Source organism: Strigops habroptila, chromosome 9, assembly GCF_004027225.2.
Source record: "Strigops habroptila isolate Jane chromosome 9, bStrHab1.2.pri, whole genome shotgun sequence".
NCBI lineage: Eukaryota > Metazoa > Chordata > Aves > Psittaciformes > Psittacidae > Strigops > Strigops habroptila.
In genome coordinates, this window is record NC_044285.2 from 1,344,313 (window position 1) to 1,367,839 (window position 23,527).

The window sequence follows — 23,527 nt, forward strand, 5'->3', positions numbered from 1 at the left end:
GCTGGCCCAAGGACCCTGTTTTCATGCCCCATTTCATCCTCTGACCCATCACCAGCATTGAAACCTCACATTGATGCTTTTTGACTGATCCAGGTGCTTAAACCCAGCCGGATCCCAGGTCTGGGCTTCCCACAGCTGCTCTCCTGTTATCTCCTTGATGAATGCAAGGACATGGGATAGTGGAGCAGCAATGCTGAAGTGTCAACTCTTTCTGTAAGCCCCAAGCCTCTATTTTTCTGGCCAGCTCGAGGTTAAAGCAAATGTCTCCTGCAGGCTAAATCCAGATAAGAGAAAAATCACAGGAAAAAATAGGTAGCACAGACCATGGGAGCCTCCTGTGTCCTCAGTTTAAAGATAGAAAAGCTCCAAGGACATGAGAATTGGTTCATTGTATTAAGAAATAGAGAGAAACCTGTCTTTTCCCTGCGGAAAACCTCCTGGTGCTCTGGAGCGCAGCAGAAGCAATGAGAGCAGATGTGTGATGAATGTGCCCGTTCTCTACCCAGCCTTGGCAAGGAGGGGTCCCCATGGAGAGGGACATGCATGGGGGTCCTTTGGGTGATGCTGTGAGCACACAGGCAGAGCAGATGCCACCAGGAGCTCCAGCCAAGCCATGCTGGAGCCAGGGCAGGATGCCTGGAGCACACATCCCGCTCGCCAGCTGCTGCCCTGGGGTTATTCACACAATCCCAGACTGGTTTGGGTTGAAGGGACCTTAAAGCTCATCCAGCTCCAACCCCTGCCACGGGCAGGGACACCTTCCACTAGAGCAGGTTGCTCCAAGCCCCTGTGTCCAACCTGGCCTTGAACACTGCCAGGGATGGGGCAGCCACAGCTTCTCTGGGCACCCTGTGCCAGCGCCTCAGCACCCTCACAGGGAAGAGCTTCTGCCTCAGAGCTCATCTCAATCTCCCCTCTGGCAGGTTAAAGCCATTCCCCTTGGCCTGTCCCTCCATCCCTTGTCCAAAGCCCCTCTCCAGGTTTCCTGGAGCCCCTTTAGGCACTGGAGCTGCTCTAAGGTCTCCCCTTCAGGAGCCTTCTCTTCTCCAGGCTGCCCCAGCCCAGCTCTCTCAGCCTGGCTCCAGAGCAGAGCTGCTCCAGCCCTCGCAGCAGCTCCGGGGCCTCCTCTGGCCTCGCTCCAGCAGCTCCATGTCCCTCTTGTGCTGTTGCTCAGAGCTGGACTGTCGGTTTGGGATCTCTGTGGGGATTAGCAATGGTTCTGTCACCTCCATGGGCTGCCCCTGCTCTGGGCAGGCTTGTACCAGCCCCTATGGCAGCAGTGATGGACATCAGTGTCCCATACGGACACAGTGGGGCTCAGTCCCCTGCCAGCCCCCCAGAACCCCCTTGCTCACACCATAGCACAGCCCTGCAGTGGGATGAGAGGCTGTCCCATGCTCAGCCCCACAAACAGCTTACAACAAACCACATCTACGATGTGAACAACAGCCTCGGACTTCAGCTTCCTATGTGTAAACAGAGACTCCCCTTTCCTGCCCTGGCTTCCTTCAGGCATGCAGGCAGATAACATTGTCTGGCTGTGGAAAACAAACTCCCTTCATCCCCTACAGAAACAAAACCCTCCTGCAGCAGTGCAGGTGATGCCAACCAGCCTTCCCCTGCCTTAAGGGATCCCTGCAGCACCCCCAGCAAGCTGCATTGAAACCCACTCCCCTTAAAACAGCTCCCAGCACCCCTCCACACCCCAACACTGATATCTGGCTCATTCAATCACACACAGCTAAGATAGATCCACAGGGTGATGGAGCTTGCTCTTCCCTGGCTGGTTTGGGCAACCCAGGGCCAGCCAAACCTGGTGCTGCCTGAGGCACATGTAGAAATGCTTCATTGCCACCAATAAAAGCCTGAAAATGCCATAAAATGCCCCCTGGAGCGTTTGAAAACCCAGAAAGAGGTGAAGGACTTTGTGCTGTTGATGGGGATGCTGGATTTCAGTGTTGGCACTAAGGGATGTGCAAGATTGGATTTTGCTTGTGATGACGGAGCTCAGCCTATTGCTGACTCACAACACACAGACATTTCTCCCTGCAGCTGAATTTGGGACCAAATCCTTCTGTTGCTACAGTTTGGGAAGCAAATCCTCATCTTCCCAAGCCTGAGCATGAGCTTTCCTTCGCCCACCCTCCAGGGATATCTATAGCACAAAACCTTTGCAGCGACGGGGGGAAGCTGGATCCCAGTGGCCAAAGCTCCAGAATTTGGGATCCTGCCCCAGCTCTGCAGCAGCACAGGATGATGGACAGGCTCGGGGGGAACACAGTGCAGCCGTGCTCCATCTCTCCAACCTACTCATCCTTGCAGAAGCAGTTACACATCCCCTTGATGGCTATGGGAATACATGAGGAACCAGCACTTCTGCTGCGCAGGCAGAGGAACATATGGCCCAGCGTATGCAAATGCTTTGTCACTTGAAGCATAAAGCAGGGGGGTTTCTGGTGAGCATTTCTGAGCAGAACAGAGGGCAGACGTGGGGAGGGGGGGTGAGGAAAGGATGGCAGCAAATCAAAGCCTGAGTGGAGCTGCAGTATCTAGGTTACCTTCATTATGTTCAGCTAAATATGGATGCCAATTAATCAGAGGGCTGCTGATTTCCAAAGAAAATCAGTTTACTCTTAATGAGCTAATCAGAACCTATTTAAATATCAAATAAATAATGACATGATTAGTCTGTACAAAGGCGTGTGCGGGCCCTTGACACGGTCTGCTCCGGCTGGGATTTGGTGCACTATTGCCAGGATTTCCACAGTGATCCCTTGGGAACAGGATGCAAACAGCATCGTGCTCCCTCTGCTCTGATCCCACTGGGACACGGCTGTGTTTGATAGAGTAAAAGGGTAATTTGCTGGCAACACCCAGTGATTAGCTCAGGATTTAAGGCCAGGAGCAAGGGGTGTGTGGATGGGCATCCTCCTGATCCTGCTCCATGGTGTGAGGAGGGGGGCTCTGGGTGCTCAGACAGAGCTCCTGGTATTGTGAATATTAATAAGAGTCAAGCTGTGCACTGCGATTAAAACCCTGATTATAATTTCTCCCATCTGTAGCTGATTCTACTCCAGGAATCAAGGAGGGATTCACAAGAGGTGTGAACATTACATGGGGAATGCATGTGCTGTGTCAAGTCACATATGGTGAGTGCATCCTTAAGGGGAGGGAGTGCAACTCCTTCAGTGTCAAAAGTGCTCAGGAGAATAAGCGTCCCACATCCCCTCCTGCAGCCTGTGGATATCCTGGTGCTTAGGGATGGGATGCAGATGCCAGCTTGGAGCTGCTGGTCCGTGCGCCGGTAGGACAGTAACAGCATCAGTGCAACTGTGGTACTCCACAGCAGTGCTCAAGTTGTGGGAGCAAAGCAAAGGTAACGCTTATTTCATGTTCAAGGTCGCTGCTGCCCGGCTGCATCTGCCACGAGACCAAACGTGGTCCCATGGGGCAGCTTCTGAAGCATCAGCTGAATTTACAGGAGTTTAAAGCTGCATGAGCAAGAGAGGTGTGGATTCACAAGGAGCTGGGGAAGCAAAAGCGGGAGTAAGGATGTGTGCTGCAAACAGGACTAAGAGCAGACTACAGACATGCTGCTTCTCCTGCGCAAAGTGCTTTAGATGGGTTCAGCTACAAACTGAAGCCCAGGGCCCTCTGCACAGCACATGGCTCCTGGGCATTGGTGATGGATCTCGACTACAGATCTTGTGTGAGGTGGCATCTGCTGCAGTGCACAAAGCAAAAGCCCTGGGGTTTTGCAGTAGGAAACTTGAGCATGCAGCCGAGATCTGCCTCTCGGTATCAAATCTGAGGACTGAGGTTATATGGACAAGCTCAGATAAAGGGCAAGGACCTGCTGGTCAGGACATGGGGGTCCAGGAGGACTCGCTGCTTTCTGGGAGCTGTGGAATACTGGGGTCACAAAGCCAAGTGGCATCTCCACAGGGTGAGATGCCTGTCAGCATCACTGTGAGATGCCGGCAATGCTTTTAACAAAGGTTTCATTTTCTTCCTGAAGGAAAACCCAATTCATTAAAGCAGCTGTAAATCCTCCCTTCCCTGCACAAGAAAACTCCAGGAAAGGACATCCCGGGAAGTGTTCAAGGTTGGACACAGGGGCTTGGAGCAACCTGCTCTAGTGGAAGGTGTCCCTGCCGTGGCAGGGGTTGGAACTGGATGAGCTTTAAGGTCCCTTCCAACACAAACCATTCCATCACTCTACAACAATAGAGCGTTCAACTCATGCCATTGCAGGAGGGGATGCCCAGGATGGATCCTGCATCCACACACCAACACTTAGAGATCGGAGTCGCCTCCGTCGATCCTAAAGCTGTTACCTGCTCGATGGGGATGACGAGGAAGGAGCCGCCGCCGGCGCTCTCCGTCACGATGGCGAGGAAGCTGGCGTTGACGGCGCAGAAGTGGTTGTCGTGCACGTTCTTGGTGATGGGGACGCCGTCGAAGCAGTGCTCCCGGCTCGCCACCTTCCCGTAGACATTCCGGAACTTGGAGCTGCGGTACTGCGGGCGCCATGACATCTGCGGGGCAAGCACAGAGGGCTCAGCACCCCAAAACACCCCACACGGGCTCTTCACTTCCTTTCCAGCTCCCAACCTGTCCTGCAATAGGGCTTTTGCCTTTCGAGGCATGGCAGTAGCAGGGCAGCAATAGAACACCCTTGATATCAATCTAAGGTGGCGCAAGGCACCGCTCACAAAAGGCATTAAAAGGCTCTCTGCTGTTGCAAAATTTAAGCTGCTCTCTTTTTGAGCATGAACTGTTACCTAGAGCACACAGCACCACTGCTTCTTGTGCATATGACAAACACATTAAAGGCTTTTAATGCGGTGACTTGGAAATGGATCAGTCTGGACCGCATGAAAGCATGCAGCGGGGCAGAAGAAGAGCACTTAAGGCAGGGAGTGAGCAGCGCAGAGCTGGTCCAGGCTGTGCTCAGCTGTCTCAGCTCATTTTGTACAGGTTTTCCCACTTGGATAACCCACAGCGATGCAGGAGCACTTGCTGCTGCTGGTTAGATGCTCCCAGGTACCCATCAGCTCATCCTCGTGGACCAGGGATCCCAGGGACCCATCAGCTGCTCCATAATCCAGAGATTCCATGGGTCCACGAGCTCATCCCTCTTCCCCAGAGCAAGTCCAAGCACTGCAGAGATGAATGTGCTTTCTCTGCTCCTCACCACTTTGCTTTTACTAAGTAAAAATATGGACTGTTTTTCCATTTCAGTCATCTTTGAGCATTCCTTATGGCAGCACAAGTGGTCCATGATGAAATTCATAAAGATTTAAGGCACTTCAAGCATTCAGGAGAGTCTGTTTAAGCCACCTTAAAGCCACTTTAGTATTCAGCTCTGTCCATACACATGGCAATTGCACGCCTGAGGACTCATCACTGCTCCTGTCATCATAACCAGCATGTATTGACAAGAGCATGTAAGTGTGTACTTAAACACTGGAGCATCTCCCAGTGAGGGGCAACACCAGAGAAATGCTCCAGTGGCTGCTCTTATCCTGAATAAATCCAATTCCCTGCTTCCCCCCAGACCCAACACCACGGGCACACGGTTGGGAGCATGGTGTGTTTGAGCAGCGGCTCCTGGAGAGGAAAAGGGAATGCTTTAAGATGGAAACACTGCTGTTTCCATCTCTAACTTGTATGAACAAGCTTCCCTGTGAGGGTGCTGAGGCGCTGGCACAGGGTGCCCAGAGAAGCTGTGGCTGCCCCATCCCTGGCAGTGTTCAAGGCCAGGTTGGACACAGGGGCTTGGAGCAACCTGCTCTAGTGGAAGGTGTCCCTGCCCGTGGCAGGGGTTGGAGCTGGGTGAGCTTTAAGGTCCCTTCAACCCAAACCAGGCTGGGATTCCATGATTCTAAGCTCATCAGCTCAACCCATGGCTATGGGGCAACAGGCAGAGTGAGGAGCACCAGAGGGTCGGCCATCCCCAGGCTGCAAGGAGAAAGGAGACACAGATCTCTGAGGATTTAACCCAAAACGAGAGCAGAGACTTGTTTTTTCGGCTGGAGACGTTTCTGCTCTGAAAAAATGCAGACTCACGTCCAACAAAGCACTGGGGATCTTTGCCAAACCGACCCAAGCAGTCAGAGCCAGGCAGGGCAAGGGAAAACAGCCCGACCGCAGCCTGAGGAGCGGCTTTCATGAGTTTCACTCTTACATCTTCCTTTGTCTGAACAGATGAACTTTCATATTGAAATTTAACTTTTTATCATGTTAAAATAGCACTAAAACAGGTTTTGATATTTTTTTAAGCTCTTGATCTGCTCCATGATCCCGAGACTTTGATTTTGCTTGTTTCTGCTGTCTGTGCTCCTCTGCTCCAGACCTAGCGCATAAAGAGCCCCATAATCTATCAAAAGGGCCATTTTCCCTATTTTTCCCCCTCTAAACTTTTCAGATGTCCCATAGCATATCCCCACACAGGAGAAAACCCATGTACCCCCCTGCAGAAACCCCTCTGACTAGCAGAAAAGGGGCTCCCAATGCTTTCTGCATCCAGAAATTCAACTTAACAAATCACAGCCAAACAAAGCACCAGCACAAACAAGCTCCAAACAGCCCAGAGCTGGGGTTTTACCCTTTTTACCATTTACACATGAAGGTGGATCCCTTCATGTGTGCTACGGATGCTCCCTACTCTCCACCGTCCCCAGCCCCGAGGGTGATGCTGCCCCCAGCATCTTCTGCATCTCTGTTTTTCCCCAGCCCTCCCTATTCTATTCCTTCTCCAAAAGCAGGGCCAGGCTCCACGCAGCCCCCGCCACGCCGGGAGGAAGCAATAAGCCCAAGTGCCTGTTTCACTGGAGAAATCCAGAGTTTCTTTCCTTTAACCTCAGCCAGTGTTTCCTGTATCACAGCGTCACATCATCCCACAGCCCCGGGGCTGAGGCAGCCTGGAAACAACGGCAAAGCCCCTGCTCAGGGCTGCCCAGAGCAAGCATTGTGCAGCAGGAGGCTCCCGGATGGGCCCTTTCCTGCAGATCCCTGCCTTTGGCAGCTGGAGGAGGCTTTCCCAAGCCAGGAATAGCTCCTGTGCTGCATGGAAGAGCCAGGGGCTTGGGGGGCTCGCAAGGGTTCCAGCCCCATCAGTATCAGGGAGCATCAGCCTTTGGATGGAGATGAGCAGGGAAACGCAGCTGATGGGACAGTTTCGTCCTGATGGGGGATTTAGAGTGATTTACAGTCACAGCATAGGCATTGCCTACAAATAGAAACCTAGAAAGATGTTCTGACCAAAATAAAATCACCAGTTTCCCATCTGGATTCTCCCATTTGGATTATTTCCCATTGCATTATCCCATTTGGGTGTTGTCATAATTGATGTTTCAGTTCCACATTGAGGAAAACTTCGAGTTTCCAAGCAGATGCCAGCTTTGTTTTTCCATTTAACTGTATTATTTATTCCTCCACTTACTTTTCCCCACTATAAATACTTAAACCTTCACTTTGAAACTAGCGTCTGCAGACAGACACATCTCATGGGGCTTCCAAGCATCCAGGGGATGGCAGAAGGAGCAGGAGCCCTTTGGTTTCTGCTGGCGGCACCGCTGGGGACACCATGCCTCTGATCCAGGAAGATTTCCCTGGCACCCAACTGCTCCCAGAGGATGCAGATGAAGCACAAGCCCATGCACGAGGCCACTGACTGACCTAAGGGATGGTGGGAAGAAGAAAATCAATGAAAAACCAACATGCAAAGGGTCATGCACAACCCTTATGCTGCAAACATGGCTGCTGACGGGTCCCCCAGGGGATGTCTTCCCAGTAGAATACATGGTTTCACAAGAAACACCACTTTATGATGGAAAACTGTTGAAAACAAGGTGAATTTTCTAGCCAGGAGGATGAAAATATCCCATCTCACAGACTGCAACCCAGAGCAGTGGTATAGTTTCAAATGGGAGATCGTTTTGTTATTTACTTGTTTATTTTCCTTCCACATACTACTTTGCAGACTCCTTCACTCCCTGGGGTTTCCGGGCTTGGAGGAGGGGGAATGCTGGAGTTTGGAGCTGGACAAACATCCTATTTCCTGGGGAAGGCTTTTGAAGGCAAGGAGGGGATGGAGAGGAGGGGGGATGCGGGATGCTGCGGTGTGGCACAGCTCAGCATCCCCCTCCAGCACCGAGCATTTTGCAGGTGGTGCTGAGGAAAACAGCCCCTTCCCCAAAGGAGTGAGACAAAGCAGGAGAGGAAAGGCTGGAAAAGACCCAGCCCCAGTCCCATCCTGCCCTGAGCTTCCTCCCGGGGGCTTCGGATGGGGTTTGTATGTGGAGACTGAACCAACTCGTGTCCCTCAGGGTGTGGGGACATTGGCGTTGACCTGGTATGGTGGCACTGACATGGTCAAGGGGATGCGACCTTCCCCAAAACTTAAAGGGAGACTTAAAGAGGAGAATGGCTTTAACCTGCCAGAGGGGAGATTGAGATGAGCTCTTGGGCAGGAGCTCTTCCCTGTGAGGGTGCTGAGGCGCTGGCACAGGGTGCCCAGAGAAGCTGTGGCTGCCCCATCCCTGGCAGTGTTCAAGGCCAGGTTGGACACAGGGGCTTGGAGCAACCTGCTCTAGTGGAAGGTGTCCCTGCCCGTGGCAGGGGGTGGAGCTGGAGGAGCTTTAAGGTCCTTTCAACCCAAACCACTCTGAGATTCCGACTCCATTGCTGTCTTCACCTTGAATTCAAACCCTTGCTCCATCTGCACTTCAGCACCCATGGAGATGAGCAGCATTTCAAACTCTTGGTTGGGTTTTTTCCCCCAAATTTCTTTGCCTTTTCCTCCTCACTTACAAATTATCTGACTTAAATTTTACAGAACTCTGTTCAGAACCCATCGATCCCATTGCAAATCGTCCCCCCACAATGAACATCCTTCACTCTGCTCTAAAACAGAGAAATGAGAAAAGGAAACGGGGTGAATTCAGGGAAGATGGGGGATGCTGGAAGCTAATTTTAGCTCCTGTGTGCCTCTTGCCCTGCTGCACATGCATGAAGCCACAGACGTCCCTGGAGCCCCAGCTCAGACTGAGCTCCTGTTAGCAAGGGCCCAGCTCTTGTGGCACATCCAGCAGCTCTGGAAGTTGTTATCCAGAGCCTTTGCAATCCTTCAACATGTAATTTCTATGAAACTCACTTTTTGAGTAATTCTCCACATTCTGCTAACGTTAGTGGGTGATTTTATTTTTCCATCACCTCACTCTCCATGGCTCAGAGGCATTAAAAGGAATATTATTGATTTATTGGAGTCATTTCCATCCATCTTCAGATTCGGACCAATGTGCCGCCATTTCCAGGCTTCATTCTAGTTCTGCATTATTCTTGGACTCTGATTTTTCCTTCCATTACAAAACTCCTCCCTTGTTTTGAGCAGAAATTACATGAAAACCAAGAATACCATAAAGCACTTTGAAGTGAGGCAATAAAATAAATCACAGCATTCAGCATCAACATCAGCCTCATGAAACAAGCAGAGAAATTCTCCGCTCTCCTCCAGTGTTTTTAGGCTCGTTGCAATGTTTGACTTATTTAAGTGCATGAGGGGAAGAGCGTGCCCAAAATCCCAAGCTGGAAGGTGGAAATCTCTTTGGCAACAAGTTAGAGCAGAAAGCTGCGCCTTGGGAAGCCTTGAGCAGTGATACAGGCGAGTGCTGAGCATCTTTCCCCTTCCCTGCTCCCCTCAATAGCCCCTGGAGGGGAGGAGGAGGATGGGCAGCGCTGCCATCCTGCTCCTCCTCTCCAAACAAAAGAACAAAGCAGCTCATTGAGGTTTCATAATGGGAGCAAGGATATCTGCACCCGGGCTGGAGAACATCCTGCTGTCAGCTGAAATATTCCATTGAGGAGAAAGGCAGAGAAGGGTTTGTGTGTCATTTCTGAGCTGTTCCTCAAAACCGGAGGAAAACACAGACCTGGAGGTGGGAAACACCCCAGGGACTATTCTAGGTGCGGAGCCTGGTGTTCGCAGCTCTGGGTGAAGCCTGTCGCACTCCCTGCACTTCTGAAGGGTTGCATTAGTATCTTACTCTGATCCTGCTCCACTGCACAAGCAGATGCAGGGAGAAGATGGACAGGAGCATGAGATGTAGGTCAGTTAGCGAGAGATTTTCCATACACACAGGGCTGGGTTAAGGTGATGCTGCAGCCCATGCCAGCCTGGTCCACGCACGGAGGCTGCAGAGAGCTGACTTGCCTCTTTTCCCCCATCTATCCCAGGAGCTGCAATATTCCATCACGTATCACAGGGCTGACACATGAGCAAGATCCAGGGGAACCCACAGGGATGAGGAGCAAAGCTGCTCTGAGGATGCAGAGGGGTCAAGAGCTGCCCTATTCCGGGCAGCCTGCGAGAGCTCCTGCTTCTTGAAGAGAGGGGAAATAAGCTTTTAAGTGGGTGTTTCAGCCGTTTATTGAGTTTTACAGCAGACAGCAGCTTCTGGAACAATTCCATTAACAGAAACCCAAACAACTTCGTATTTTGCAGGGTTTTCTCTAGGATGGAGGCCTGGTACCCACACCCCATCAGCCAAGCACAGCAGATGCCACAGGGCAGGCAGCTCTGACCCAGCAGCATACACAAACCCCACAGGGACCAGCTCATCCCACATCCCCCAGGAACAGCACTGCCATTCGCCTGGAATAAAAGAAACCAAGGAGCAAAAGAATCCAGCCCCAATTTGGAGGCTTTTCAGATGTGCTGGCAGCTCCAAGCTGTGCCTACCAGCAGCAGCAGGACACGGGGCTTGTCTCAATGTGTTTAGTTTTAAATGCATCTTTTCAAGCCTCGGGACTCTTAGCAACAGCAGCCGGGAGGGAGAGTTTGTGCAAAGAGCCCCGAACACTGCAAGAGGCAGTTCCACAGCACAGAGCACTGTAATCCCTAACAATAATTCCTATATATAGCGCTGGTTAATCTGCCTCAATCACAGAATGAATGAGGAATGAATTTCTGCTTTCACCTGTACAAAGCAGTGGTTTTGGGGGGCTGGCAATACCCCCCCAGCCCTGGTGCACTGGGAGCCCTTCCTTCATACTGGTGGGATGATGGGGGCTGTGGCATCTACAGCAGCTCTTTGGGCCGCCACGATGGCATGGAGCCTCTCCTATGGCCTTAGAGAGGTTTTTAATGGGAAACCAGTGCTCTTTCTTTGTGACTTAGATTAGATTTAGTAGATTTAGGGTACGTTTAGCTTAGATCTTCAGCAGAAGTTCTTCCCTGTGAGGGTGCTGAGGCGCTGGCACAGGGTGCCCAGAGAAGCTGTGGCTGCCCCATCCCTGGCAGTGTTCAAGGCCAGGTTGGACACAGGGGCTTGGAGCAACCTGCTCTAGTGGAAGGTGTCCCTGCCCGTGGCAGGGATTAAACCCCTTCCCAAAGGATACAGACCATGGACTTGAGGGGGAGCCCAGGTCCCCGCACAACCGGAGGCCTGCGAAGCACTGGGGTGAGCAGAGCTGCCCTTGTAGCCTAAATCAACGCTGGCAAACAGCAAAACACCATCCCTGCAGTCACTATATAGTAGGGGAGTCCCCACAAAGCCACCTCCTGCCTCAACCTCATCCCTGCTCACTTTGCTTGAGCAAAGCCAATATATTTGACACTCAGAGGGGAAAATGCACAAGCAGGAGCTGTGTCCTGCCCCGTCTCCTCTCGACACAGGGACGGGATCTGCTCCGTGCATACCCAGCATTAGCAAAGCCTGTATGGAGGAATTATGCTGCTCCCTAAAGAAAGGCTTGAAACGAAACATCTATTTTTCGATAAGACACCCAGCATTGCCAAAATTAGTCATCAAATGCTTATTGTTCCATGCACATTAGATTAGAGCCAAACAAACGCTGATTTTAATCTCCCCAGTACTCTAATGCTCTGATGCTTCTCAATTCAACCTTGAAAACGGCTTTTGTTCACGTTAATGGCTTTCATGCTAACGAGGCTCGGTAAGATTTAACACTTAGGCACATCCCCTGCTTCATTATAATGACAATTCCATCACCGAGAGCAACACGTTCTTGCAGTGTGGAGGCACAATGCAGCCACCAAACCTGCCTGGAAGCCCAGATCCAGCATTGCCGCAGCACTGATGCTTCGGCCGGGGCACCTGGGTGCATTCGCAGCCCGAGATTGACTTAAAAGCAGAAGCAGCAGCTAAGAAACAACAAGTCTCTGATGTAAATTAAGTGGTTTCTCTTTTGAGCCAAGGGACCTTCAGAGCAGAGGCAGCCGGTTGGGCTCTTGGCTTGCTTGGGCTGCTATTTCTATGCATCTCTCTGTCCCTGCCTTATTAAGATGCCCTGCGCAGGACCCTCGCCAGGCTGCTGTGCCTGCTGCCCGGCACGTTAGACTTGTGGAGGTCTCTCATTGACTCGACAAGAGCTCTGTGCAGAGAGGGAGAGCACACACATTCAATCCACCACCCCGGGAGGCCCAGATTAAACACATAAACCCTCCCTGCCTGCAGTGCACGGCAGGAGCCAAACCCACACCGGGATGCTCCCGGGTGATTCTGGCACAAGCTGGAGCATCGCCGGTGGCAGGGCATGAGGATGAGCCCCCCAAGCAATAGGCAGGAGCCATCACATCGACCCCCATCTCGTCTCTACAACCGCCAACCCCACTTAGGATAAATATACATCACCACCTGCTTGCTTAGAATCCCAGCCTGGTTTGTGTTGAAGGGACCTTAAAGCTCATCCAGTCCCAACCCCTGCCACAGGCAGGGACACCTTCCACTAGAGCAGGTTGCTCCAAGCCCCTGTGTCCAACCTGGCCTTGAACACTGCCAGGGATGGGGCAGCCACAGCTTCTCTGGGCACCCTGTGCCAGCGCCTCAGCACCCTCACAGGGAAGAGCTTCTGCCTCAGAGCTCATCTCAACCTCCCCTCTGGCAGGTTAAAGCCATTCCCCTTGTCCTGTCCCTACAGGCCCTTGTCCAAAGCCCCTCTCCAGGTTTCCTGGAGCCCCTTTAGGCACTGGAGCCGCTCTAAGGTCTCCCCTTCAGGAGCCTTCTCTTCTCCAGGCTGACCCAGCCCAGCTCTCTCAGCCTATTCTTCTAGAGAACAAAGTAATAAGTAATTTCAACACAATTTTTGCTCCTGAGACTGTTAGCAAATGGAAGCACTTATGTACACGGCACATTACCTGACTCATACACAGTTAACGTGCTCATTAACCTGTCCAGAAACCCTGGGACCAGCAGCAGGATGTAAAGCAACATCTATTCATGCATCTATTCAGCCACCTCTTCTCTCGGGGGGGAGAGATGAATCAGCCATGCAGGGAGAGAGTTCTCCTGCTCCCATCTCACCCCACCAGCTCCGTTTTCACTGTCTCTGTGATGCTGGAGCATCTGTGTGTGTACCATAATGAGAGACCCCCATGCTCCCACCCCCATCAGCCCTTTACACATACGCAGTCCACCGGGCAGGGGAGAGCCCTTCATCCTGCTCTTGACAACACTCTGGAGACCCCAAACCTGCAGCAATCAGCAAAGTTCCTTGTTTTCTCCTTATTTATGGATGTGGCTGATGGCACAAGCAGCTGGAGCAGCAGAGGGAAGCCGAGCGAATGGCTTCAGCTTTGCACCCACCACAGGAAACACCTTTTGGGCTCTAATAAACACCGGAATAAATGCTCTGAGTGAGGCCTCACAGAGCAGCATGATGCTATAAAACAGGCTGTCATGTTCCCATCCTCTCTGGCCCCTTCACCCTGCCTGATACGGCTGCGCAGCAGTGACGGGGATGAGGGTGCAGATTGCACGGCAACCCTAAAATCTCTGCTGGGGGGGAAGCAGAGGTGCTGGCTGTGGTTCACAGGCTGCTCCATGGCAGGGAATGCTGCCATTCCTTCAGAGAGCTGGCATATGGGACATCTGCAGCATCGGCTGTGGAGGAGCATCAGGACTGGAGCAGGGTTGTGGTGGACTTTGGGGATGATGGCTCTGTCCTGGAAAATTCATGGCAGCCTGCTCGGGAGTGTGGGATGGCAGTGGGTCTGGTAGTGGCTTTGTTCTCTAAAGTGAGCCCTCGTGAGTTAATTTCATAGAATCATAGAATCACAGAATCCCAGACTGGTTTGTGTTGAAGGGACCTTAAAGCTCACCCAGCTCCAACCCCTGCCATGGGCAGGGACACCTTCCACTAGAGCAGGTTGCTCCAAGCCCCTGTGTCCAACCTGGCCTTGAACACTGCCAGGAATGGGGCAGCCACAGCTTCTCTGGGCACCCTGTGCCAGCGCCTCAGCACCCTCACAGGGAAGAACTTCTTCCTGATATCCCATCTCAATCTCCCTCTGTCAGGGATTTCCAAGATTGTGCTGCAAATCCAGATGTTCCTGCATCAGCTTCGCCCTGTGTCAATCTCCAGCACCTTTGGTGGGTGCTCTGCAGCAGCCAACACCAACAGGATGAGCCCATAGGATCAATGCTATGATTAGATGAATGATGCTGTGATGATATTAGGAGGGGGGCCTGAGATGGGATTTTTGGCAGGCACAGCTAGCTTTGGGAAAGTCACTTGTCCTTAGTGCACAGACAAGGAGCAGAGGCAAAGAGATCTCCGTGTTTGTCCAACTTGTAAAGAGCCATAGATGGTTTTACAAATACTAAGGATTAATCCCATTACCACGGTCTACACAAAGGACAAAAGACAGATGAACGTTTCGAAGCACTATCTGCCAGCTGAGTTTTTTCCAGCCTGGAAGGAAGTGACTGGGATTTCCCTGGAGTTCAGCTTTTCAATGCTGTCTTCTTTCTAGAGAGCCCTGATTGCCTGGGAAGCGCTTCTCCTCCTCCCAAACCGCTGGGAAACAAGCATCAAGCAAGGCCAGATGTCCCCTGGCCAATGGGGCCGGGCTGTCCCCATGAGTCCCCATCCCTCTGCAACCACAGTGCTGCTTCCCACCCTCCCCGGGCACTCCACATGGTCCCACTGCTGTCACGGACCACCCGGGAATGATGCAAAAAGCATCCCTGGCACCGGGATTTGCGGGTAGCCAGGGGGGGCCCCATTTTGGGACCATTTTTCCCCCCAGGAAAGGCTCCGGGGGAGGGAAACCAAACCTCTGCTGGGCCCATGTGCTGAGAAGCAGCACAAAATCTCACGCTCAATCCATAAACTCTGTAAACAAGCACAGTTTTCCTCCCACTCTGTTTCCCAACTCCTTCCCACCACGCAAAGCCAGAGGAAACATCCTGAATGGAGCACAAAGCATTTCTGCCCCCTGAGCTGCGCTGGGTCACTGACCACAGGATTTCACTCTCCTCCCTCCTCCAGTTCCTTGGAATAATGTTTCCTTGAGTGCAAAATATTGCAGGCTCTTTTCTCAGTCTGAGAGTGTTTTAGGAAACTCTGAGAGGGGGAAAACCAGTCTCTGTTCACGCATTGAGATGAGCAGGTAACGGAGCCAGGCGCTCCTCCATGAGCATTATTCCACATCCCATCACACATCATCAAGAAGACAGAGTCAAGAGACTTGGTTACAACAGGTTTTTTCCAGCCGGGATCCAGCAGTTTTAAGCAGAATAAGCAGGGCTGCTGTATAACAAGAGAAAGCCTCGCGGTGGGAGGATGCCCTAAATCCAACCCCTCCTAAAGTCACCAGCTTTTTAATTGTAAGGAAGTGAAAAGCCACATGGATGGGATTGAAGAGCTGCGGGATGGTGGGAAGAAGGGCGGGTGCTGGACCCCATGGTAAGAAACTGCTTGAGAAGATGCTATGGGGTGAAAAAATCAGGCCCAAAAGGAGTGCAACCAACATTCCTACTTTTGTGATAGCCAGAAAACAGCCTTAGCAAGCCCCAGCTGGGACATGAACCATAGAAAACTTATTTATCCTGGCAAACAGGACTTCTGTAAAGCAGGGAGACAGTGCATGGAGCAGCTCAGACACCTCTCCCTCACTGTTTTCCACCCAAAATGTTCCCTGGGAACGAGCACCCCGGGTGCTCCTCAGGCCATGGGGCAGCATCCCACAGCCTGGGCTCTGGTTGTTCCTTTCCCATCTCAGCCATTCCCGCACGGAGCCATTCACTCTTGCACAGCCTACAAAACCACAGGGGTTTTTTGGAAGTTTATCCCAGTTGGGGGTAAAAGTTTTCCAAAAAAGAAGGAATTAAAAACAGAAGAAGAAAGAAGAAACAAACACAATCTTCTAAATACTTCAGGCTTCCGAAACCCGTTTCCTGCCAGCGCGAGGAAGTGCCAGCGCCTGGGTGCATGAAGGTCACATCCACCACGGGATGCGGGAGGCGCTGAGCCCCCACCACCAGCCTGCCCAGCACCCGATGGGGAGCTGGAGCCCGGACAAGCCCTGCCTTGTGCACCAGCAACCAGGAACAGGGAAACCATCCCCACAAGTGAAACAGAGCCGTGTTCTTCAGGCGCAGGGAAGCTGATGGAGGAACAGTTGCGACATTCCTCCCCTGCTCTGCGATGCACCCACATTCCTCAAATCTCGCCTTTTCCCTATTTCTCCTTGCTTTTTAGCACACAGTGCTCCAAAATCGAGATTCTTTGAGCTTTATATAATTATAATAGCAGCCAAAGGGACTCTCATTGCTGGAGATTCGCTGTGAATCCCTCGGGAAGGCTCAGGAGCCACCTGAGCTCACACGGATGCTCACTGTGTACCACAGCTCACCCGTGGTTCACACCCAAGCACTATTTCTGTACATTCAGCTGTTGGGTGCTTGCTTAAAGAACTCAGCATTTCCACAAGGGACTGAGTTTTCCATGGATCTGCTCTCAACTGATCTACAAAGCTTCAATCAGGGATACAGGGTCAAATTTTGGGAGGAGAGCTGCTGCTGCACTCAAAAAAGAACATTTTTCAGGCCATACAACCTCCTGCCTGTCCGTCTGCAGAGCAATTGGGGATGGCTGAGGGGCTGTTGAGCATGGTACCATGTCTCTGGGCTCTTTCCATCCCTCTCCTTGCCCACCGGGGTCCATCGGGATCCTCACCTGCCCTGCTCTGCTTCGCAGGCTGAGGTGCCTCCAGACACCCAGGAACGGACACAGGGATCAGAGAAACGTGGGTGCTCCTCGATCCTGGAACAAAGGGAAACCCTTTAGTTCAATCGGCACCGCTGCTGCCTGCCCCACTGGGCACGAAGCCTGAACCACGGCTTCACCAAACGCACTGGAGAGACGCCGGGTGCCAACATGCACCAGGGTGCAGCCGCCGGTGCCAGTGCAGCTGCAGGCAGCTAATTCCTAATGATATTAAGATTAACTCCAGGCCCCCTACGGCGAAACTGCTGCTTATCCCTGCTGTGAGGAGGGATTTCATAGGGTTGAGCCATCCCTCATTCACCAGTGGGGATATCGAGCCTCAAAGCACCCAGTGTAGAGGCTCTGGGTGCTGGCTGTTGGCAGGGGATGGTTCCACCATGCCTGCAGCCACAGGTTCTGCAGCCATGGATCCCATGCTCTGGCATGCATGGGTCAGGATGTGGCCCCCATCACTCCGGATCACCCCCAGCCAGTGTTCCTCAGGGCAGGCATGGAGAGGATGGTCCTGTGCATGGACAGAGAGGCCATTATTCCCTGGGGAATTTATAGCAGCTATTGTACAGGCAGAGAGCAGAATGCTCAGAGCAGAAGGGCAGCCAGGGCTGGGCTGTGCGAAGGGGTGCCATGGCTGCAAAGGGACCCTCATTCATGCACCACTAACAGCTCAGGCTTTGGCACCCAGCACCCCTACAACCACAAGGACCAGCCTTTTAGGTCCTTCCTGTCCCCAACCCAAGCAGCATTCCCTCTGCGACAGCGATGCCCAGCACTGGCACCCCCCTGTCCCCCAAAAGCACATCCCAGGCTGACCCCAGCAGCTTCCTGGCTGCACCATGGGGGCTTTTGGCTGGAGCATGGCTATTCCCAACTCTTTGGTGCAGGAGGTGGTGAGGGTTTTCCATAAGGCCCAGCAGCTTGTTTGAGGGATTCACACACCGGGTGGAAGAAAACCACCACTCTGAGAGGGGAAATCCAGGTCCACATCCCTTCAGGAGGACAGGAGCTGCAGTTGGCACCTGGATGCTTGCAGGCACACCTCCCATCCCAGTGCTGGGCAGGACCAGGGCACTTCCTTGGCTGTGCTTTTACGTGAGCATGGAGAAACAGTTGAAAAAGACTCATTTTTGGCGCAGGGGGGTGGCTGTCACCCTGCCCTGCCCTGCCCAGGTTTCCATCAAGCAGTGTCTCTGTTGTGTTCTCCACCTACATGCATAGCAGGACCCCAACCTGGGGCTCGGGTCTGAAGGATTTAGCCCTATTTCCCACTCTTTGAAGCTCAAACACCATCTTGGCTGCTCGCAGCACCACCTCAGCACAGTTTTGCTCCCAGGGCTCTTCTCAGTGATGCTCAGGGCTCTGCAGAGCCGCAGCGAAGGGGCTTTGCCAACAGCTTTGCGGATGAACAAAGGAGCGCGGGATTCTGGGAGCTGAGCTTGGCGCTGGTCCCCCTCCCAGCGCGGAGAACGATGGGATTCATGGAGTTTGAGGGGGCTCCAGCAGCTGGCTCCGTCACGTAGGTTTTGCCTGCTGCCAGATTTGGGTAATTACACACTGAAGTCGGGAGATCGGAATCCGGGATCCGATCCTTAGAGTAATGAATTGAACTATTCATCATTTGATTAAAATTTCCATGAAAAGAAGGAGGAGAAGAGGGGGGTTGACCCTGCGCTGCGTTTGCAGGGTATGAATTACAGTGCCCAGCCAGCCTTCTGGCCACAGACAGGCAATATTTAAAGCGCCAGATTAATGCTGGCATTGAATCTCAATTAAAACTCATTACAAAGCTGCAGGCCAGACAAGTTGCCTTTGATGAGAGCAATACTTCTTGAAATGGAGCTTCCATTTTGGACTCAAAGCAGCCCGTTCTGCTCGTTCCCAACCCCCAGAAATCCCTCCAAAGCTAAAGATTAGGGAACATCCACGCTGCTGGAGACAAAAGGGCTTGTTCTGTGCTTCATGGACAATTCAGGGCTGGATGCCTTGTTCCAGCCTGGCCCAGCTGCTAAGCAATGTGATCCCCTTGCCTCCTTCCAGCCATGGCACCATTATGTGATTGCCACCCATCACGTGCTGCAAAGCCTCCTCCAGAAGAGCCACCATCCTCCCTACCTGCCTCAAACCACCCTCAGGAATCCACTTTGCACCATGACTTTTGTATGAGCACTGCCTGCCCGGGCAGCCCAAATGAGAGGCTTTTCCAACTGCTACATCACTGAAAATATAGGGATTTTAAGGAGCAAGAGGCAGAAAAACCCCACTACTCCCACATCCACCTTCACTGCTGCCTCCATGTCCCGCTCCCACCGGGAAGAGCATCTGCCCTTGATCACAGCACTGTGTCTGCAGCTTGCTGTGACCCTCAGTCCTGCATAGACCAAGGGTTAAAGGAGCCCTATTGTTCCGAACACCATGAGCAAAATCCTATGCAATAATAAACGTATTAATCTAGAGATGTTAATCTAATTAATCTAATTTATTTTCTAGAGATGTTAGCTATCCAGCACCTAATCCATTAACTTGAGTTTTATTGATATTATTTGGAGTCAGTTCTCAAGCATCAGAGCACACACACAGTGCTTCACCAAATTCATCTTTATCAAACCACCTAGAGAAGACTTCACTCGTTATTTCCCTGGGAATAAAGTCAAGTTGTGCTATCCACAGCTTCATTTCTGCAAAGCCGTTTCCCCTGATAACATGGCCCAGTGCATCCGATTGAGCTTCTTATTGATTGAACCAGTATCAGCTTTTCCACAGGATCAGCATTTGCCCCTGACACTCTAAATCTGCCCTTACCAACAAGGCAGAGGACACTGTGAATTGCCATCAGGAGCATCACGGCACTGGAACCATAACCTCTCAACCAAGGGCCTCTGCAGTAATTACTAATTTACCTGGATTAGAGCATCATTTATTTATGGTGTTCGATCACGACAGGCCATGGTTGCAATTTCCTCTCTGGATTTTGGCTTCATCTGCTTGCTGAGCTATGAGGATGAGCTGTTATCTAGGCAGCGTGGCTCTAGGACTTAACACCAATTAATACATGATAAAGCCAGAGGAGAGCACAGGATAATTCAGGCTAACACATACCACGGGACCTCCCGGATGCATCTGCTTTTAAACTGCATCTTCCACAAAAACCCTCCAGTCATTTGAAAACTCTATTCCCAAAATTAACACACCCCCAGGCCCCAATAACTTGTGTTCATGGTTAATTCTATTTAGGGCTTGGGAAACTGCCTCTGGTGATGGGCAGGAGCTGGAAGCACCATTGACATCCCAAGGGACTTCTGCCATGCCTCTGCCTGCCAAAACACACCCAGCACAACCCATGCTCGGAGGTTCAATTTGCCAAGCTCCTCCCCGGCCACAGGATTCCCGCTTGGGTATCCCCAAAGAGCCCATTAGCCTTTGGATGGCAATTGAATGGGGAGAGCCCAGCCGTGGGCTCTTCCCTCCCAGTTCTGTTCTCCATCCTGTGACTCACATCCCGAGCCCCCGCCTGGCTCCGTGCTCTTCCTGATGAGGAGAAACTCATCCGGGGTGAGGCATTACTCATGCAGCCCTGCTAAACCAGGGACGTGCCATGAGACCTGAGCCTGTCAGCGCTGTTTGCCTGTTGCTCTTGCAAGCAGACTGGTTAGCACCATAAACATCGAGCATTTGGGCTGGTTTGCTGTTTGCGAGCAACAGAGACCAAACCCCAGACCCTCGCAGACCAGCTACAGCAGGGATGAAGCTGCCGCTGATGCCTACAGCACCATCTCAGCTGAAGGCCACCACGTTGGTGGCTCTTACTGCAGAGCATGGAGGAGGCTCTGGCCAGGCAGAGCTGGTGTGGCATGGGATGGATGCCATGCCATGCAACACCATACCATGCCATGCAATGCAACATCATGCCATACAATGCAACACCATGCCATGCCATGATGCCAGGGAAGTGTTGCAGGGTTTGGGCAGCTCTCTGAGCACGAAGCGTGGGCTCTTCCTGCATTTCAATCGGCCTTTCTCCATCTATTTATAACCTGTGTAAACTCTCCCGGGTAGCAAACTCCCCCAGCAGAGCAAGGTCTGGGATGCTGCGGCTGCTTGCATTTCCTCCTGTGGGAGGGAAGGGGGTGGCTTGGGACAGGGATGAAAACAGCTTGTTGCACCATCCTGACAGCAGATATTTCTGCCCCCTTCTTGCCTTCCCCCTCCCAAGAAAAGCATTCTGTGCCTCCCCAGCTCTGCCTGGCGTCAGCACCCACACTTCATTTCCAAACCAATTTTCCCCTAAGGATCAATTGCTCAGGAATATTGGCAAAGTCTGTGAAATCCTGCCCATGGCTCCTGTTTCCAGCACTGCCTGGGAAGCAGTGGAAGCAGTTGCAGGAACGCTGTAGATGCCTCTCCCTGACAGCACTGGGAGCTGGGGGCTGTACCCGCTGCTGGGCAGGATGCAGACCCCCAAAGTCCCCTGGGGTTCCCGCCTTTGCCTGCCCAACTGTGGGAACACACACATGATTCCTGGTCCCCAAGCCCCCTTTTTCCCCCCAGCCTTGGGTCACTGGACCCTTCCCCTTGCACTAACCCCTGGCAGCCAAAAACACATGGAAAAGCATCTCCTCTCCCACAGATGCTCGTGCCATGCTCTTCTTCCCACACCACATCAGCCTGGGTTCTATGGGAAGGACCAGCGAGTGAAGGACATATTCACCACCTTGGTGCTGGGGTCCATGCCCTGACTTGGCTGCAAAGACCCCACCACCAATGCTATAACAGGTCAGGAGCTGCTCTTGGGTTTTTAGCTTGCACCAAGACAGTCCATATTGCAGGAAATGAAGTCTATAGGGTGTATTAGAGCTTTACAGTGCTTTAGCAAATGCCTGCTTTGTGCACATGACATGGATCTTCCCATTTTGCACCCCCATTCCCTGAAATCTAACAGCAGGCTCCTTCCCCATCCTACTGAAGGTGCTTTCCCTTCGCCCTGCGGCCTTTTCTCAGTGTAGCTCTGAATAAATCTATTCGCACTCAGCAAAACCCCTGTTAATGAGCACTACAAATTAGCCAGCCTGGCTTAAAACCACGACACTTGATACCAGTTTGTAGTTCTTGTAACCCAATTGACCTTTCAGGTCTACCTGTCCATCCATCTATCCCTTCATCCCTCTCCCAGCACCCAGACATGCTGGAAACACACTTTTTCTTGAACACAGATGCTGTGGGACAACATGATGCAGCACGAAGTGCTTGGAAACACACAACAACAAATGCAAAATGCTGGTGATGGCCCAGCAAAAGCCCAGCAGGAAGAATGCAACTTATTTGTTATGGAAAATGATGGGAGAGGGCGATTCCTCCCCTTCACTGGGGAGCCTGGGCATGCACCAGCTTCAGGCTCGTCGGAGTGAGGAGGGCTTGGGTCAAGCAGGTCCAGCGTGGACTGCTCTGGTCCCCACGGCTCCACAGTCCAGTGGTGGCCCCTTCCCTCTGGATGCTGCCATAACGTGCCATGTCACACACGAATTCAGCTGCGTGCTCCGGACCACCCTGAGCGCTGCGTCCCCCCGGCACAACCCCAGGGCAGAGATTCGGAGGGGCCCAGCAGCTCCCCATCACCTCCCACACCCATCAGCTCTGCTGGGGTGGGTTTGCTCAGCCCCTCGCACCCCGCAGCCCCCCCAGCCCGCTCCTTAACCCCCCCAGCCCCATTCCCACGGTGCCCCCCCTCCCCAGGCCAGCAGCCACCTGTAGAGGCTCAGGGTCTGGGCACCAGCGACGCTGGCGAGTGGCCCCGAGCGGGGCCAGCCCGTGTTGGGGGGGCTCAGCTCGCACCGGCCCCCCCGGTTTAACCTCTAAGGGTTAAAAATGCAGCACAGCAGCGAGCCGGGGGAGGGGGGGGGGCCGGGCAGGAGGAAGAGACAGGAAAACAATAAACCACGATAAAATAACATCATAAATCAGTAATGCCAAAAACAAATGAGTAGTAAGACAATAATAAGATAAATAATAATATAAAATAAATAATAAAATAGTAAAAGTAAACATAATAAAATCATAATAATAAAAATAAAATAGAATAAAATAAAGTAATAAAAATACAATAAAGAATAAAAATTAAATTAAATAATAAATGAGATAACATAAAATAATAAAATAACATAAAATAAAATTAAAATAAAAGAAAATAGAAATTAAAAAATACAATAAAAATAAATCAAATCAAATCAAAATTAAATTAAATTAAATTAAACAAAATTAAATTAAATTAAGTTAAATTAAATTAAATTAAACAAAATAAAAATAAAATAAAATAAAATAAAATAAAATAAAATAAAATAAAATAAAATAAAATAATAAACCAAAATAAAAGAAACCAAAATGGCATTAAAAGGAATTGGCCGGCCGGCGGCCCCGCTCCGCTCCCCTGCGCGGCACCTTGCGGGCAGCGAGGCCGGGGCAGTGGGTGTCAGGGCTCAGGGCCACGCAGCACCGAGCCGGG

The 23,527-nt window shown here is 51.8% G+C and overlaps 1 protein-coding gene across 2 annotated transcripts in view; it reads right to left on the bottom strand.

The window, feature by feature from the left end:
- CORO2B (coronin 2B) overlaps window positions 1–23,527 on the bottom strand; it is a 37,084-nt gene that overhangs the window by 13,228 nt on the left and 329 nt on the right. Inside the window, exons 2-3 of one of the 2 annotated variants that reach the window (XM_030497503.1) lie at window positions 16,987–17,073; window positions 4,338–4,538 (exon numbers count right to left, since the gene is read on the bottom strand). In XM_030497503.1, the coding sequence (XP_030353363.1) occupies window positions 4,338–4,538 (201 nt within the window). In that variant the 5' untranslated portion in view covers window positions 16,987–17,073. The remainder of the gene's footprint in view (window positions 1–4,337; window positions 4,539–16,986; window positions 17,074–23,527) is intronic. The other variant, XM_030497502.1, reaches the window with a different exon arrangement.